General features: G+C 42.3%; 1 protein-coding gene and 1 long non-coding RNA gene across 18 annotated transcripts in view; one reads left to right on the plus strand and one right to left on the minus strand.

The window, feature by feature from the left end:
* The first annotated feature begins 2,847 nt into the window (after nt 1–2,847).
* On the plus strand, nt 2,848–11,434 carry LOC134480559 (uncharacterized). The gene is made up of 3 exons (XR_010054949.1): nt 2,848–3,263; nt 5,074–5,239; nt 9,981–11,434. It is a non-coding gene; the product is annotated as an uncharacterized LOC134480559 (long non-coding RNA).
* The window catches only part of Supt3h (SPT3 homolog, SAGA and STAGA complex component), a 328,341-nt gene continuing 312,020 nt past the window's right edge, over nt 3,577–19,897 (minus strand). For 8 of the 17 annotated variants that reach the window (XM_008766906.4, XM_063267745.1, XM_039084829.2 and 5 more), the window contains one exon: nt 3,577–4,695. In XM_008766906.4, coding sequence (XP_008765128.2) covers nt 4,609–4,695 — 87 coding nt within the window. In that variant the 3' untranslated portion in view covers nt 3,577–4,608. The remainder of the gene's footprint in view (nt 4,696–19,897) is intronic. The other 9 variants (XM_063267750.1, XM_039084827.2, XM_063267749.1 and 6 more) reach the window with 2 other exon arrangements.

The raw sequence follows: 19,897 nt of genomic DNA on the forward strand, positions 1-19,897 counted from the left end.
TTGGATCATTTGTGTGAAAGCATACAATAGTAGCCTCTACAATCAGTCTTCTGGACACAGCCAGCATTTAGAGGAGGTTTTGTCACAGTTTATGTGAGGATCCTCTGTCTCTGTGGCATGCTTATTCATGCACATGTATATATGTGCAGGTATGTGTGCCTGGGGGGGCGTGGATGTCCGAGGACGGCCCTGGGCCTACTGCTCTGCCATTCTCTGCCTTCTTTGGCTGGCAGTAGACGAAGCTCAGGATTCTTCCCGTCTCCACCCTTCACTCCTGGTTACTGGAGCGACAGGCAGTATCCACCTGACTTTTTCTGAAGGTGTTGGGAGATCTGAATTTAGGTCCTCTTGCTTGCCTAGCAAGGTCTCACCCATTGAGCCAATGCCTCAGCACCCATGCCCCTACTTCTGCTGGACTCTTAATAGATATTACACTATTCATAATATTTACCCTAAGGTTTACAACACTAGAAAGGAACTGACATTCTATATAATTACATTATGGTATACATTTTGTTTTGTATTGCTTACATAACGCATAGATAAAGACTGTTTTGAGCTGTAATGCAATTTTCTTGTAATCAAGTATGTCTGGTATGAGAAAGGTTTTTTTTCTTCATTGTGCTCTCAGAAGTTTCTAGTATATTCCATACTGTTTTAGCAGTGGGATCAAAGCACTGGGTACGAATGTCAGTTCCATTTTAGATTACTCTTTGCAAAGGACTTACCTTGCCAAGTTCCTGAGTCTCCTTTCCTGCCTGAGGGCCACATTGTGTGCACTTCACAGAATATGACGGACCTTCGAAGAGGGGCTCACAAAGCACTGATCACAGGGGCTTGCTCTGATTATTGTGCTGCACTGATGAATCTGCTGGCATAGTATTTTCAGATTTTAATGTTTTTATTATTTATGTGTTTGTGTGCATCTGCGTGAGCATATTTGTAGGTGTGCATCGTTAGGAGTGTGTGCACATGTGTGTTTGGGTGTCTACGGAGGCCAGAAGAGGGCACAGGATTGCTTGCAGCTGGAGTTCCAGGCATCTGAGAGCTACCTCACTGGGGTCCTCCTGATAAACAGGACATTTATTTCCAGGCCCCACGTACCGTTGCTTGTGCTAGCAAGTAGACACGTGCAACAATGCCTTAGTCCTTTTCACTCCTCCTCTTATGTCTTTTCCTACTTTTTACTTCTCAGTGTCATTATGAATAGTGATGCTATTTTACTTCTTAGTGTCACCGAGAATAGTGACGCTGGGCATTTTGGAGCAGGGTAGGGAGCATGAACACAGGCTCTCCTCAGAGCCACAGCAGTTCATATGTGGTGTTCTTGTTCCCTTGTACAAACTGACCATTTTAAATTATGCTTCCATTCCAACATTTCCAGGACAGCTCGAGTGCTTGATATTTTGATTCATACTTTAAATCCTTGCCCTGCCCCCATGGTATTGTTGTCCCACTCCCAACACTTGAGACTCACTTTAAGAGATACACCCTTTTTGATATTTGTGTTTCCCAGGGCTTCCGGCCCTGTTTAACCATGGAATCGACACCCACCTTCCACAGCACGGCTTTGTTGCTTAGGCTTCGCTGGATGCCCTTGTAGAGAGAGCCTTTGCTTTAGTGAACACAACTGCAGGGAGCTGCTGGAGTCCTTGCTCCTACCCACTGAGCTTGGACTCCAAACAAGATAGAACATTGCTGGGGAGCCGGACTCAAGGAGGGGTGCTGCTTGGACACACCCCATTCACTGCCCTTATACTATTTGTAGAAGTGTTTATGTACTATGAAATGCTCAGCCAGCGCATACAGGAAACCGTAAAAGATTTTATGGGACGTATACACGGTTGATGGGAGAACTTAAGTGTGACCTGGGAAGGTTCTCTCTGAGTTGCAGGAGGCGGGTGAGAATGCACATGCTCCGTGCTGATTTACTGTCTCGTAAGGGGTCATATGAGGCTGAAAGTGATGCCTCATTTGGGCCTTATATTGAAAAAAATTCGTAAGTTTGGACTTTACAATTTCTAGACAAATAAATTTGTTTTCTTTCAGAGCACAGATCTCCAGTTATGTTTACTCACCTTCCGTGTGGTAAAACGTTGAATTTGGTTGGTTTACTATTTTTTAAAAACAAAGAACAGAGAGTATCACAGGAGCTATACACACTGCTTGAAAATATTTGCACTTCTGATGGTTTTTAAATAAAAACCTAAAACTGGAACTGTCATGGGTGGGGGCACACCTTTTAGACATGACCCCAAAGGGCATTTCCAGAAAGTCACACTTCTGAGTTCAGGCAGTAAGAGGTGGTTTCTGCTTTCTTTACCCTTACCTGTGGGACAACAGCAATTGTCCAGAAGGGAAGCTATTCGCTATCTGTGGGTTTATTTTGACCTCTAAAATACAAAGGATCAACAAACAACAACAACAACAACGCCCACCCAGGAAGTCTGTGTGTTCCTACCTGATTCAGAGTCGAGCTCCTTGCTCAGAGAGCGTTTATTGGAACGGTCCTTCAAAGATGTCACTGTTATGACTCCACATTTATACTTTAGCTGCGTGTATAATTAGTGTCATTAAGAAATAAGTCCGTTGTTGTACACGATTAAGTATGAGAGCCCTGGCGTGTCTTGCTAAATTCTCGTAAATCTAGGGTGGTGAAGCGTGCACTTAGGCTGAGGGATCACAGATTCTCACGCATGGTCTCTTCCTGCCCTTACTGCGTGATCCAGGACGGTTATGTTGCCTGTCTAGGCGAGGTTCATTTGCATCTGTCAAGTGTGTGACAATTCCCAATGGCCCTCCCGGTGCCTTCTGTACCGTGATAATACGTGACACTTTAATCTGAGTTTACGGAAGTATCATTTGTGAGACTTTTTTCTTCTGTCACATTTTATCTATATCACTGTCCATAAAATTTTGACTTCCTTCAAATTTAGTCTTGTTTAAAGGGTTAGGGAGAGAGCCGATGTGAAGGAGAGAGAAAGAATTGAAGTGTTAATACTGGGTGAGTACGGGCCCCTCTTGCCCGCTCAGGACAGACACAAAAGACCTTGTTTCTCTCCACCTTCAGCTTTCTGGCGGATGAAGAAAAGCGAAAGTGATTATGTGAGCTCACTGGGCAAAAGCAGATTTTATAAATAATTGCCTGTCAGACGGTCCAAGATAGACAAACACACGGCAGGACCAACACAAACACAGAGCTGTCGTGTTCCTGAGAGAAATGTGCGCCGAGTCTTCCTTCCCTGGGACTACGAGGAGAGTAGGTAGGATAACATGAAGGGGAAGAACAAAACCTTGCATTTTGTGCCTTGTGCAATTTTCAAATATATAATGTGGGGCAGAGAAGAGTTTTCAACAGGAAAAATCAGCCCCTGAAAATTTTAGATCTTCTGTAAGCCTGGCAGATGGAAACCGAATACAGTAAGTGCTGCCATTTCCAGAGCAAGGATGTTTACTGCAGGGTTATAATTTTCCATGATTAGGGACGCCAAGGGGACTCAGAGAGGCGATAAAAAGAAAAAGCGTAATCATACTTTTCGATAGGCACCGGTGGGACATCAAAACCCTTCAGCAAAGTTTGATATTAAATATCTGCAATTTTTCTGTAACATGCACATCCTTTTTCCTGAAAATGGTTACTACACATCAGGTAAACCACAGTGGTGAACAGCATGGGACAGCAGGGCACAGCAGGGTATAGCTCACTGAGGCTCAGAACGGTTTGTTCACACAGAAAACTTCTGCTCGTTTCTCTCTCTTACAGAACACTTAGAGAATTAAAGACATAACTTCCTCCTTTACGATTCATATTTAACAGGAATTGTACCGTTGCATCTGCTGTATTTTTATTTGTTCCCAAGAGTTACACGTCCTCATTTACTAGAGAAAACACAGATGCCAGAGGGCAGCTCGGCAGCTCCCAGCAAGCAGCACATCCACTGGAGTCCCCGTCAGGGGGAGAACTCTGGAGGGATTAGGATCCTCATGCCCCAATGTTTAACTGTGCTATGAAAGCCCATGGAAGCTGTGTGTGTGCGCGCGTGCGTGTGTGAAGACGATCTCTTCAGTGACTGAGGTGATGGGAGAGGAGGGAAACAGGTGGCTTGTCCTACCAGGAGAATCTCTGATGCGTGTATGTTTATAAAGTAACCATGTTTCTAAAACACACACAGAGACAATCAACAGTGTTGGAGAGCACAGTTGGTGGGTCAGTGGGAAGGGTACACTGACTCATTTCAGTTTTGTCTCTTTTGTCCCAAATCTGAATCATAAAAATGCATCATATAAAATGCAGACTAAACACTGAGGAAAAAAGCGCACAACACCGCTTTTAAGATTTATGAGCTGAGGGCAGCAAATCCATGCCAAATTCAAAATTCAAAATTGTGTGTTGTGCATTCTTGTCCACCTACACAGCATCCCCAACATCCTGCCATTAATTAGGCAAGGGCCCATTCAGTAAACAAGGCTGAGGAGCTGGGGCGAGCTGCAGTCAGGCGGGTGAGAGTCAGAAACAAAGCAGACCACTCCCGAGGGCAGGAGAAGGTAAAATCTTATTTCATTTTCAGTCAGGACAGAGAAGAATGGCCTCGGTGAGCCACTCCCTCTTCAAGGCAGGCACAGCCATGGTCCCCTCAGCAGGCCAGGAAAGCCGTCCCACTCCTTCGGTAGGCACTCTGTCAAAGACAAAGAAATCTGCAATGAATTATCACATCAAGTCGAACAAGGAGAGGAGGCAGAGGCTTTCTTCCTGTTTTGTAGACTGCTGGCTACAAGCTAATAGGGCGCTTAATATGAATATTTCTGGTGGCACAGCTATAGCGACCATTCTGTCTATTAAAGTCAATGTGGTTAACAAGTGGTTAGGGAGTCTATTTTGGGGAAGTGGGTGATATGCAAATAAGGCATCCCATTTTGTCCTGTTAATGGATTGGGGTTGGTTCGGCCAAGGAAGATGTGCTGGGTCTGTTTGTCCTTTGGAAACATGTGTTCCCGATTCACTGTGCTCGGCAGTCTGTTCTAACTAAGCATTGTAATAGTCTATAAATTACTGACTCATTACTGTCTTCCCAGGCCTAATTTATAGTCTGGAGTGGAAAGCTGTGGGAACAGACACTAGCGAGGCCCTTCCTCCTCTCGGCAGGATGTCGATCTCAGAGGCACGCTGCACAGTCCTGATGGTATGGAAAGTCCCATCTGTAGACGCACAGGGAGGCAGATGTGAAGATGATCACGGCAGGTAAACTGTTGCTTTCAAAACCGGACACTGGTTGAAGTAACAACAATGTATTCCAGCTAAAGAAAGCAACACCCACCCTTCATCTCCTGCTATTTTGGAGAGGGAAGGCCTGGCCGAGGGTAGCCTTTCTTGACTGTGTGAAGTCTTACTTGTGACAAAGCGAATCATGGCTAAAAGCCAGGACTGAGAATGAAAGTCCCTCCCTGACATCATTTACATGGCAACAGTCACATTCATACTTTTAATTCACGCCTTCAGTTTTTTGATGTATTTTTAGAAAAATGTAAAAATGTTAAAAAACGAAACAACTCCTATTAGGACCTCCTGCTCCTCTCAAGCCAGCAACCCCAGGGCTAGTCTGGAGCCTGTCACATCCAGCCATCTTGGAGGGCAGTCACAGAGGCAGAGAACAAGACAGCTGAGTGCGGGTACCTGTGCATGGCTGAGCTGCATAAGAACCAGGATGAGAGTTAAATTCTGAAAATCAGCAAGGAGCCAAGAAAAGAAGGAAGCAAGATGTACCTTCAATCCCCTCCAGTGCAGGGATGGGAACAGGGGACCAGAAAGTGCTGGCAACTCTCGGTACAGCTCTGGCCCAAGAAGGAGCTCATAAAATGAGTCTCTAACCTGTCCCCAAACCTAACCTGCCACAGCGGCATAATGCCAGACGACATTGTACCTCGGGGCCAGGAGCCAGGCCCTGATACCATAAGAGGACTTGGGATGCTGTGTCCTTTATTGGGTGGAAGACAGTCCTTCCAGGTCTTATGGCTTCAGGGGCCACAGCCAGTGACAGTCACAAGTCTGAGCCCATGTTTGCTTGATTCATGGCACCCAGTTGAGGTCTTCCTTTCAACCAACAGCATTGGGACTGAGGCTGCTGCTGCAAACTTCTGGCTTTGTCTGCACCTGCCCATCGCATTTAGGAAGGTTCGAGCTCACTGCATAGCTCCAGGGATGCAGCTGCCTGCAGCCCAGCCTCTAGCACTTCTGTGTATGCACAGATGAGACTAGGGCAGTATGCTTTCCCAGCCTGCAGCCTGCTCCTAGCTACCACGGGCAGCTCACATGCATGTCTTGCAGGCATCGAGCTGTGGCTATCAATGTTTCCAGTCTTGTCTCTAGCTGAGCATTCTCCATGATGCAACCTGAGGACGAGCCCATCTATGTCTTATGCTTTAGTAGGACAGACACTAAGGCCACATATCTTAGACTACTGTGCTCAGCCTATGGGCTCTAGTGAACGTCTCCGTCATGTCTTGTGCCCCCAGACATGTAGATACATGAGCTATGAGCCCAAATGCTACCTGCACATCCATGGGAGACCTGGACAATTTTTTCCACAGCCCATGGACTTGGGGCCATAGCTGGTGACAAAACCTGTGATGTTATGTATGTCCTTTGGAACCAGGAGGTGGTCCATGGCTCTGTGAAACTGGACAACAGAGCTATTAGTTACATTCCCCAAATCACGCAGGGCCTAAGGTAGGTCTCGTTTGTGTTGTACACTCTTTTTTTTTTTTTTTTTTTTTTTTGGAGCTGAGGACCGAACCCAGGGCCTTGCACTTGCTAGGCAAGCACTCTACCACTGAGCTAAATCCCCAACCCCGTGTTGTACACTCTTGAGCCCATCGATGCCAGCGTTACCTATAGTTATCCTATGGGACTTGGGGAAACTCACAAGCTGTGGCATCTCCCACACCCATCCTGAGAGTCCGTCATATACTATGACTTGGGGACTCTGGAAATTGACATCCCAAACATTGATGTCTCTTGTGATTCCCCCAGGTATATATTCCATACCATTACAGTTATGCCAATGGCCACCACAAGCCCTGGTACTAGACATGCTTGATTCTGCAAGGTCTGAAGACACACACCATTGGAAGCCTAAGTTTATTGCTATGCCTTACAACCATGTTCATGAAATGTTTTATGAACAATTACAGTTTAGACTATGGATGACAGCAAAGACAAAGACATGACAGATGTTTTGAGCTCCGCTGTGACCAGACTCATAGCTCTTGTTATAAACAACCACCCAAGTGCCAACCTAACCAGCATCTGAGAGCCTGTTTAAATGAGAAACAGCAAAACTGAATTTCAAAACTTCCTAGGACAGCTATTTCATAAAACCTGGAGAGGCAAATGTGAAGCCAGATGCACAGACATCAGTGTACAGTGCTGATAACATGACAGGACGCAGGGTTCCTCACAACAGACTTCAGTTCACAGGAAATCTACAACAAGCAGCTACAATATTCAAATTTAATGGCCCTACGTAAACTCATGAGAAAATGAATACTGATAAATACTATGAATGAGAAATTCACAAAGGCACAGAAATTATGAAAGAGAATTGCTGGAAAATTTGGAGCTAAAATTTTAATCAGTGAAATTAAAGCTAGAATAGAAAACTTACATAAAAGAATAAGCAGGAGAAAGATTTCTAACTCTAGAATTAACTTAGCTCAAAAAAATGAAGCAAAACAGATGGAGAAAGCCCACAGAACTTATAGAGCACGCTTATGTGAACTATGTATTGCACTATGAACTATGTACTATGAACTATGAAGTATGAACTCTAGTGCAGGAGTTTCATAAAGTGAGAAGCATGGTAAACCATGAAAGTCCATCACTGGGGAATAGCTAGAAAGGACCCAAATCTTCAAGGAGATATGGTCATTCACATGTAAGAAGCTCAAAGGACCCTAACTTGCATTTAAAGAAAACAGATTTTCAGTCAAAACTTGTATCGGGCAGAAGGATGAAAGTTCACAACCAAGAGAAACCTGACATTCAGCAGAGAAAAGCGTCAAGCCATTTTAAAGGGAAACCCACTAACACTTGCAGCAGAACTGTTGTAGCTCAGAAGAGGGTAGGGTGCCATATGTAAAACATGGAGGGAAAAATAGGAACCCTGCCAAACTAAGAATATTATACCCACCAAAATTATCCGCAGAAATGGAAACTTTAAGAATTCACCATTATCAGATCAGCCTTACAAGAAACCCTGAAGGATAGACGATAACAAAGGGGCTATAACTACCACATGAACCTAGTAATATTCGAGGCTGGAGAGACAGCTCAGTGATTAAGGGTTCTCTGCTCTCTTATAGGACCTGCATTCACTTCCCAGCATCCATGTCAGGCAGCTCACAACAACCTTTAATTCCAGCCCTAGGGATCTGATGCCCTTTTCTGGCCTCCAAGAGAACTGCATGCACATAGAAGAGAGAATCAAACCAGTGCGACAGAATCCACCCAACCATACATAACCAGACAGAGGTTAGAAAAGAACAATTTATAACTCCCCAAACCCAGAGGACAACCAGAAATAAATAAATAAATAAATAAATAAATAAATAAAAGGAGAAATTTCATGCTGACTAATACTATTCATGATGACAAATGGGTTAAGTTCACCAAAAGTCACGGAATAATGAATGGATTAAAGAATACCAGAGCCAACTCTACACTGCCCACAGGAAATTCACTTCACTGTTAGAGGAAGACTTGGGGAAAGATATACCAAAACTATGAGACAACTTGGCAAGAGGTGCTATATCACTAGAACAAAGCAGACTTTAAATAAAAAAAATACTGCTAAAAGTTAAAAAAGGTCCTTATATATTGGTAAAAGGATCAATTCAGCCAGAATTGTCCATTTAAATACATTTGTACCTAATCTGGCATTCCTCAAGTATATAAGGGAAATATTAATTATAAAGGAAGAGATAGACTCTAGTACAATACTAGCTGAGGAATCCCCCAGTCCACCTTTGTCAATGGGCAGAAGATGAAAGCTTTAAAAACTTAAAAAAAATTTTTGTGTATATGAACGTTTTGCCTGTATGTATGTATATGTGTATGAATGTTTTGCCTGTATGTATGTATATGAACCTTGAGTATGTTTTTCTGCCCTCTGAGTCTAGGAGAATGTTATAGATGGTTATGAGCTGCTATATGGGTGCTGAGAACTGAACCCCAGGTCTTCTGCACACATGGAAAGTGTTCTTAGTCACTGAGTAGTCTTCCCTGCTCCTCCACAAGGAAGCATGCTGGGTGGACCATACTGTAAAGTACATGGACCTAACAGACATTTACAGAACATTACGGAGGAGGCAGAATTCACATTCTTCTCATCAGTACTTGGAAACCCTCCAGGAACGATCACACCTGGATTGTTGAGTCACCGATGAGTCCCAAGAAGTTAACATAAACGTGCAATCATACTATCGGCTTAGATTACAATAGATCAGAACTACGAATCACCAAGAATGAAGTATGCAGCAGACGGTAACCAATGAATGTACTGGAGGAGCCGTAGGGGAACGGACACATCGGAAGCATATGAACATGATAACACGCCAAGGGTGGGAGATGTGATTGACCAGGGACGTCCATAGTGAATTCCTACGTCAGAACAACAGGGATGCCTCAGAGATACCTCAAGGACTCTGAGAAACAAGAGCACAAAACCTCCAAACTTGGGAGGAAGGAAGGGAGGAAGGAACAAAGGAAGGAACAAAGGGAAGGAAGGAACAAAGGAAGGAAGGAAGGGAGGGAGGGAGGGAGGAAGGGAGGGAGGGAGGGAGGGAGGAAGGGAGGGAGGGAGGGAGGGGGGAGGGAGGGAAGAAGGAAGGAAGATCAGAGTAAAAATTATGGAGAACATTGCTACCCAGAGTGATATACAGACTGCACATAATTCCTACCAAATCCTCAACAACTTTCTTCACAGAAACGGAAAAGAAACCATTCTAAGCTTCATTCCTCATTCTCCACGAGCTCCTTCAACTCCATCTGTGCTGGAGGCAGAGAATTTCTGGATTGAAGACCCTGGCAGGGCTGGAGAGATGGCTCAGCGGTTAAGAGCACTGACTGCTCTTCCAGAAGTCATGAGTTCAATTCCCAGCAACCACATGGTGGCTCACAACCATCTGTAAAGAGATCCGATGCCCTCTTCTGGTGTATCTGAAGACAGCTACAGTGTACTTATATATAATAAATGAATAAATCTTTAAAAAAAAAAAAGACCCTGGCAAAGACTAGAACACTCTGAGTCTGCCTTCTAAAGTTGCTGGAGAAGTGCTCACTAATTGTGGGGAGCCACGGGAAACTGCAGACAGAGAACTGTCCTATAATATATGCCAGGGGCTCAACCTTGATAGAGCCCTGAGCTATGATGCCTCCAAGAGGCCTATGGGAGAGTGACACTTTCAGCTCCTGACTGACATTTTACAAGCACAATGGCAGCCCGCTAATGTAACTGCATACTTGAAATTAGAGGGAGGTATGGGGACCTGTAGGGAAGAGAAGCAGGATTTTCCTACAGGAGAATGGCTGGAATGATCTCTGCTTGGGAAGGGAGGCTCAGTGGGAGATAGTTTATCTGAGAAATGGCCAGGTTTAACCTTTCCCAGAGGGTGGGATGGTCTTTAAGTACTGCAAAGGAGCCTTTTCAGAGATCATCCCACTTTCACAGCTGGCTTATCACCACTCCTTACAGTTCATAGGCCTTAAGGAACACCGCCAGGAGCCATGGCTGAGGGGAAAGAATTTAGAGCTGAGCCTGGCTTCTGTGAGTTATTTTCTAGTTCAAGGGGACAAAGGAGCATGTGGACTCAGCAAAGGGTAAGTCAGCCAGCCAATTCCCCAGGGTCCCCTGCCCAGAACACACTCTGGGCTTTTGATGTGTGATGGATGGGTGCAGCCTGTGGAAGGGAAGCAAGGGAGGATCCCAGACTTGGCACCTTTTCCTGTAAAGGAAGCAACTCTACAGGAAGACGGAGGAAGACAGCACATCTCTGTGTCATCAGTGGATTTCATGTATTTGTGCTGTGAATGTAGAAACTAAATTTAAACACAGCCTGGTGAAGAAGCCTTCCAATATACACATTCTCATGAAAGGCTTTGTGGCCCACTTTCTTCTGTCGAAACCTAGGAGTGAGTGCCAGGCCCACATCTTTATACACTTTCCTGGTTACATATATATTTCCTGGTTATACACCCCCCACCCCCCACACAAGCCAACTTGCTGCTCCCTGCTCTCCACCCTGTGAGCTCCACTTCCATCCAGCTGCTCTCAATGGCCACTTGCCACTCTGTGGATCTGTTGAAAGGCTCAAACGTTTTAGCATTTCTCAGCATTAGCGGCAAAGATGACAATGATAATAAAAAGCTGCACTTTTAAATTTCTGGTTGTTTCTATACTTTTTAAAACTGAGAATGCAGCTGATTCCCAGTTTCGGACATTAGACAGTTTCTTTCACCTGCACTCAATGAACAGTCCCTGAATGTTAACCTATCTAGAGAGGCAGACACAGATTCCACACACTACCATGAGTGTTTCAGAAGCCATACTTTCAGAATAGTACCTTGTTTTGTTATCTGTACATGGATAAGCTAATGAAAACACTATGTCCAAATTGGTTTACTTCTGTTTTTCATGGGTTATACCAAAAGCTTACCCCACAAATCCAATACACACTGCTGAGTATGTTTTGTGCGCCGGGCATTTGGTGAATCTTCATCTTGAGATCACAGCCTGCCCTCCCTCTTCCTCGCTCAGACTCTGATTTAATTTTACCCTCCCTTACCCTGATTTCTCCTTTTCAAACTTTTCATACTAATTCTATTCAAACTAATTCTATTGTCCCAGGCCCCAAGCCCACTAATACAAGCCTACCAAGGGCGGCTTGGGTTCCACTGAGTTCCTATACATTTGCCTGCTCTGATGGTAGCTGATCTTTACTGAGCTCTGCTCTGTGTAGAGCACAGTGTGCTGGGTGGAAAGACACAGAGATCACGGAGACAGAGATAACTGGTCCCTGTGTTTCCAAATGCACATCAATGCTTTCACTACCACAAAGAAAATGTGTGAAAAAGAGCTGTTCTCATGGGAGAAAAGGAGAAAACAAGTGGCCTTTTGTTTGCTTTTAATGTAAATAATACTTACTTTTATATTAAAAATATGAAAAAACATGAGATTTTTATATTCTTAAAAAATAGAAGGAAAAAATAAAAAAATGTGGGAATACATGGTCTATATATGGTTTACTTTCATGTCCATGTCTAACTTGAGCTTTACCACAAACAAGTTGAAAGGGTCTCATATTTTAGAAGTGTATGACTAGTGAGCGGTAGATTTAGGATTTAGAGCAGGGTGCCATATTCTTTTTCTATTCCACGTTCTTACATCAAAACAAAATATCTCCCCTTACCCCACCAATCTGGCATAATTTATTCTATTTGGATTACTCTTGACACAGAATAAGCTCAATTCTTGTTAAACATGACTCAGGGAATAAATTACAATATAAAGTCCATCAGGCTGATACAATGTTTCAGTGTGCAGGGAGGGGTGTTGGAGGCCAAGTACGGTTAGCTTGGAGGCGTTCAGAACCACAGCGTACTTGTCAGTCTATGATGAAGAATATTATGTAAAAGCTACAACTGATCACTTGAGATGCTAAATAAACGAATGAACAAACAAGCAAGCACACAAACAGATCTTCAAAGTTTGACAATGTATGGGTTGGAGGGAGGGCTCAGTCAGTAAAACAGTTGGGCTTGGTAGTCTGCCCTCCTAACTTCAGTGCTGGGAATCAGAGACAGGCAGATCCCTGGGGTCTTGTCTCCTTGATGAATTCTCAGCTACTGTAGGCTACTTAGTGAGCTCCAGGCTAGTGAGAAACCTATCTCAACACACACACACACACACACACACACACACACACACACACACACACACACACCACACAGAGGGCGGTGGGGTGGAGAAGAGGGTTAGAATACTTAGTTAGGGTCTAGGGTGATTTAGAAGTACTCTGGGCCTTTGGAGGTAAAGCAAGGGCTGCAGAGGTTGTAGCATGACTACATCATTAATAGGACCTTAAGATTCTTTGTCCTTAAATAGCTGTCCTTGGAATTTGTTGTGATCATGCGACAGACAGTATTTCTCAGTGAATAACCTAAAATCTGATGAACGCAGTGCTCACAGAACAGCTTCTCCCCAGACAAACTGGTGGTTCCCTCTGTGTAATGTTTCTTCCGTGAAGTTGACTACAGACTACTTGCAGTGTTTCCTTCCCAGTGCTGAGACACCACCCGGAAGAGACCCAGCTAGGTCACTAGCCACAACATGTTTAATACCATAGACAAACGCATTTGGAAAGTCAGCCCATGAAACTAAGTTGAATAAACCCTTTGCAAGCAGCTAGAATGAAGGCACAATAGTTGTCATTAAGTGATATCTTTGTGAATTTGTATAGCCCAATTTTCAACAGACGAAGACAGTAATGCCCAAAGGGAGTAACCCATTCATGGCGATGTAGGGAGAGCCTGGGGGACCCTGACCCAGACTGGGGCTTTTCATAGACATTTCTGACTCTACCCAGAGCCATGTATTTGTCCTTAACAGGGAAAACAGATGTAGGAAAAGAAATAGTTTTGTATTATTTTTGTTTCTTGTTTTTGGTCAAGAGCTTTTGTGAGTGGAAAAAAAGCAGAGGGAGTAGGGGATGGGACTTGATGCCTAAATATTACAGCAAAGCAGTTGGAAGCTTCTGTCCCATTTCTGACTCTTAGATTTAGTGCTTGGAGGGCCATTCCAGCCCTGAGTACTACAAGGAATAATTTTGATAAATGAATGAAATATCCAAACAGCTATCATTGATTAGAGAGTTGTTTGGTTTCCATGGATATGTGGGTTTTCTGTTGCTTTTGTTGTTATTGAAATCTAGCCTTACTCCATGGTGATCTGATAGGATGATTGGGACTATTTCAATCTTCTTGTATCTGTTGAGGCTTGTTTTGAGACAGATTACATGGTCAATTTTGGAGAATTTTGAGATGCTGAGAAGAAGGTATATTGTTTTGTTTTAGGATGAAGTATTCTGTATATATCTGTTAAATCCATTTGGTTCATAACATTTATTAGTTTTACTGTGTCTCGGTTTAGTTTCTGTTTCAATGACCTGTCTATTGGTGAGAGTGGGATGTTGAAGTCTCCCACTATTATTGTGTGGTATTCAATGTGTGCTTTGAGCTTTAGTAATATTTCTTTTATGAATATAGGTGCCCATGCATTTGGGCATAGATGGTCAGAATTGAGAATTTCTCATGTTGGATTTTTATCCATCTCATTTGATAACTTTTGGTTGAAAGCCTATTTTATTGGATATCAGAATGACAACTTCTGCTTGTTTCTTGGGACCATTTGCTTGGAAAACTGTTTTCCAGCTTTTTACTCTGAGGTAGTATCTGCCTTTGTCATTGAGGTGTGTTTCTTGTATGTAGCAAAATGCTGAATCCTGCTTGTATATTCAGTCTGTTAGCTTATGTCTTTTTTTGGGGAATTTAGTCCATTGATGTTGAGAGATGTTAAGGACAGATGATTGTTAGTTCCTGTTATGTTTGTTGTTGGAGGTGGTATTATGTGTATGTGATTCTCTCCTTTTGGTTTTGTTATGGGATGCTTAATTTCTTGTTTTTTCTTTGGTGTAAGGTTTTTTCTCCTTGTGTTGGAGTTTTCCTTCTAGAATCCTCTGTAGGGCTGTATTGGTAGATAGGTATTATTTAAATTTGTTTTTGTCCTAGAATATTGTGGTTTCTCCAGCTAAGATGACTGAGAGTTTTGCCAGTTATAGTAGCCTAGGCTGGCATTTGTGTTCTCTTCGGGTCTGCATGACCTCTAGTGCAGGCTCTTCTGGCTTTTAGTGTCTCTGTTGAGAAATCTGGTGTAATTCTGATAGGTCTGCCTTTATATGTTACTAGGCCTAAGATAAAATTGGATGAGGTTACTGATGTTGATGTGTGCATCTTTAGGACATTTGAGTCACCCATATGGTTCTTGTCAAGTCTTATCAGGGCTGTGCCCGGAACCTGACTCAAGGTTAGACATTGGCCAGTTGGGCTCAATACAAGTGACACAACAAAAAGGTTTGGATTATACTCCCACTAAATATAGGATAAACTTTATGCCACAGAAAGCTGCCATGGACAGTCTGCTGAGTCCTCACTTCACAGTGGTGAGACTGGCTACACAGCCTTGCATGGCTCTGCTGGGAAGGGGTATTAGGGATGCAGTGGTTTGAATTGGGGCTATGAAGGTGGGTACTTTCCTGAATTTTACAAGTAAATGTGTCACGGGTGAACTGAATTGGTTTCCTCTCTGCCTCCCTGAACTCCCACTCTCTACTCTGAGCATGCTGTTTGTTCACCACCAGCCTTCTCCTTTAAAACACCCTCTTCATTCAGTTTTTAGTATTTACGTTAATGGTTTAGTAAGCCTAGAACTGTGTGTTCATGATGTTTCCATAGAGAAACTTGTGCTTGCCTCCATTGCCTTCCCTCTGCCCCTCACGTTGGTTCTCTTACCGCCCCTACATTTATATATTATCTAGACTTTGTATAAGAGAGAAAAACATACAGTGCTTGTCTAAGACTAGCTTCTTTTGCTTAGCAGGATCTTCAGAGTTCCACCCATTTCCCACAATTGACAGATGTCTGAACCAAACTATACCATGCATATACACGCTGGTGTGAACCAGCCTTTTTTCTCTCTCTCTCTCTGGCAGCAGTACTGGAGACTATATCAAATTGTGTCAAACTCTAGAAAGACTGCCTCAAATCCTCAGCACCTCTATGTACTCAGACTCACTCATGCCCCTGTGGTTTGCTGCATTCAACCTCTGAGCCCCTTCCCAGTCCCTATATTTGCCTAAGGAGATAACTGTCCTGACAGCATATTGCTTTGGTTTAATACAAAAATCTTTGAAGCTCCGGGCCTTTGTATCAAAGCAATGTAATAGTTCCTTAAAAGATAAAACATAGCCCCTTTCTCTGCTGCTCTGTGTCTGTGTGTGGCCAAGAGATGTAATTATAATGAATGAAACTGAATGGTGGCCCGAGAGTCTTAAAATCAAAGTGGAAATCATGGCTGAATTTCATTAGCAAGCTTAAATACAAATAGGCACAGCTTGTTTGCAACACTGCCATGTGACTTTTCTCCTCTTGATAATTACATTCCAACTCAGATATTTCAGAAAACCTAACCTGAACCATATGATGGATCGTTTTTTAAATGTGCAAAGCTCTTCATTAAATGTTTCCCCCTTCTAGAGTTCCCTCATGTTTTAGATACACTGTGAAAAGCCATAGCAGCACCTGGTCAGACAGCGTAGCCTTGAATAAGAGCAGCAGAGGAGTGTGCCCTTTAAATAGGAGGTCTTCTTTGGCTAGCAAAATGGAGGAAAAAGATATAGCATTAAAACCTATTCTACTGCAAGTACTCAGGGGCTTGTACCTAGAAGACTTGTCTGCCTGTCTGACTCTGGAGATAAGTCTCACTATATATAACCCAGGTTGGCCTCAGACTATTCTTCTGTGTCAGTCTCCCAAGCTGGGGTCACGAGTGAGTACTACCATGCACTGCCATTCTGTGGGGTTGTGTTCTGTGTCTCAGAGTCTTACTTTAGTGGGTGCTTGAGATACTGCTGAGTTACTTTGGCCTCTAAATACAAAAATCGCTAAATGTAGTAATTGTAAATTATCATTTCTAATTGCCTAAGACATTTCAAATAACATAAGAGATGTGTTAGTTTTTTTGTTATCGTCCTTATTAAGCAAAATAATTAAGTGGCTGATATAACCCATACTGTCTTTTAGATTAGAACTAAAAGATTTTTTGTAAATGTCAACTTTAGCAATTTCATGGGTGAAAAAGTATATAATTCCCAAGTAAACATTACTTCCATAATATGGTTTAAACTTAAACACTTTAAAAGTTAATAATTAATGCCAGTAGCATGAAGTCTTTTTTTCAGCTAACTTTTAAATAAGCAAGACACAGAGGTCTACTGCTATCCTAAGCAGCACACAGGGCTAGAATATATGTAAACAGCATCAAACTGCCAGGGGCTATTAGAGACAACAGGAGCTGGCTAAGCTGAACCAATCATGAATTCTTATCTCCCTTAACTTATCAATTTGCTTGCCTGAAGGCACAGAATTGCTATTTAATATATCTTTCTGTGTTCCAGGTATAACCAATGCTTAGGGGCTAATCAAATCCAGCAGCACATCAAAAAGATCTCCAATGGAAATGGTGTCAACCCAGTGCTATAAGAGCTATTTGGCACATGTAGCCAACAAAAGTAACACATTACATTAAAAGAATGAAGATAAAAATCATTCTGTTGAATACAGAAAAAATATTTAATAAATTTAACACCCTTTCATGGTAAGAAGAAAGGAGGCATAGAAGTGTCACAATTCATCAAATAAGGACTGAATATGAAAGGGCCACAGCCAACACCATGACAGCAGCAGTCAAACAAGCGTGGGCGGCCACAGCACTCTCATCAGTGTACGACCACAGGGCTTAGGAGGAAACACACACCGAGGATGTGAACATAGGAAAGGAGGATGTTAAATGGGATGTTTACAGATGGTGTGATCCTGTACGTGCATGATCCTAAATATGTCACAAAAATTTTTGTGAATTGATAAATTCACTAAAATAGCAAGATGCAAAATGAATATATAAAAATAGTTTTACTAATGATTTTCTGGGTAAGAAATCTTGAAAGCAATTCCACTCACAATAGAATAAAATATTAATAGAGTTGGGGATTTAGCTCAGTGGTAGAGCACTTGCCTAGCAAGCGCAAAGCCCTGGGTTCAGTCCCCAGCTCCGAAAAAAAAATATTAAAATACTGGGGAAGAAAGTTAACAAAGTCCTTTATAATATAAATTACAAAAGCCAGCAATAGAAATCAAAGGCAGCAAAGACAGAAAGCGCTCCCGCTCACGTGCTGGAAGAATCAACGGTTAAAATGTCCAGTAACCAAAGTAATTTCAGATTTGATTTCATCCCTCTTCTTCACAGAACTGTAAAAATAATCCTAAAACTCATATGCAAACACAAAAGACACTAGAGAGCCAAAGGAAGCTTGAGAAAAAGTGTAATATTTGATTTCAAGGTATACTGCAGAGTCATAGTACGCAAATCAGCAAGAAATTGGCATAAAACAGATAAAAACACTAATGGAAAACCTAGAAATAAATCTGCACATCCACGCCAACAGATTCTTGACAAAGGTGTCCAAAGCATACACTGGAGAAAAGGTTGCTTATTTAATAAGCGGTCCTGGAAAAATGGGGTAGCCATATGCAGAAGAATGAAACTTGATCTTAATCATTCATCCTCTATTGAAATGAACTCAAAATATATTTAAACTCTTGATGAAAATGAAATCTAGCTAGTTCTAGCAAGATGGGTGGAGTGGGAAGACATCACGCTAAGCAAGATAAGGTAGACCTGGCATGCTAGATGCTGTCCCTCTGCTGACACCCGAGACAGTCAAAAAGAGGCAGTATTATTCTGGCTGGTCTTTTGAGAAGATTTGGTCCATCATGGCAGAGGGTTCCCCAGAACTGTGTTCCTTACCTCAGCTTTAGCTGGCTTTTCCCACTTCCTTCTTTTGTTCCAACTGAACATTCCCAGTGGGATTATGTTGCTTACATTCAGGGAGCCCCTCATATAGTCAATCTCAGACATACTCTAAGGTATGTTCTTCAAGTCTCTTAAAATACTTAAGAGTATATCTATAGGAATAACTGCTTGCCAATGGTTGATATCAACTTCATTGAACAGCAAATAAATAATAATTCTAGTTCTTAAATAGTTTTGGAGATAATGAACACCATTAGGGTACAAGAATGCTCTAGGTTAAACTCTGAGGACAAGCTTGGTTTACTTTGTTCTTAATAATTATCCATGGTGAACGCATATTACATCCAAGACTCCAACTGAGAATGTTTGCACCGGAAAGGCTATAACAGTCACCTAAGAAACGGTCACATTATACAAGACATCTACCACTTGTGCTGAAACACTGCTGTAGGGCCCAGCATGCATCTGTACGTTAATTGAAACTATTTCCTTGCACTGATTTGAAAACTGAATAAAACACTGTGGACTGACGATCCCGTGCCTTGGCATTGTCTTTGCCCAGAGTCAGATGTTCTGGAAGCACTGGGGACATATTCTTTTAACCTGCAAATATCACACCCTTATGTTTCTCTAACATTTAGATCAACAGAATTCACCATGGGCATTTACAATTTGCCTTAGGTATTTTTGAAGCTTTACCTCCAAAATATTATAAACCAAAGTTTCCTATGGTATGAGAACTTACTTAGGATAGATCTCATGTTAAATGACTAAATATTCTGACATATAAAACCTTCTCAAGACAGATATAGTATCTATGGGAACCTACAATACAGTATAGTAGGAAAGTGCTCACTTCTTTAGGTTCTGTGTAAATTTTACAATATAGGCTTTGGGGCCCACATTAATTAAATTCTCGCACAGGACTAGATCCCATTGTCACAAAATAATTTAAGTCAACTGTTTACCAATCATATTGTTTGAAAGATAGCAAGGAGGTTTAGATTTCTAAGGAATAAATGGTCCATTACACTTGCACTTTTAATAGAGCTAACTCTCTAATGAAGAATGATTTCAAAATATGTAATTTCATTAGTTAACAACAGATTGTTAGAAGGCCTAGGCCTAGAATTTGACACCAATTCTAGAGAGAGTTGGCCAAAGCTGACTGATCTTGATCATGAACTGTCTGATCTTGG

Source organism: Rattus norvegicus, chromosome 9, assembly GCF_036323735.1.
Source record: "Rattus norvegicus strain BN/NHsdMcwi chromosome 9, GRCr8, whole genome shotgun sequence".
Classification (NCBI taxonomy): Eukaryota; Metazoa; Chordata; class Mammalia; order Rodentia; family Muridae; genus Rattus; species Rattus norvegicus.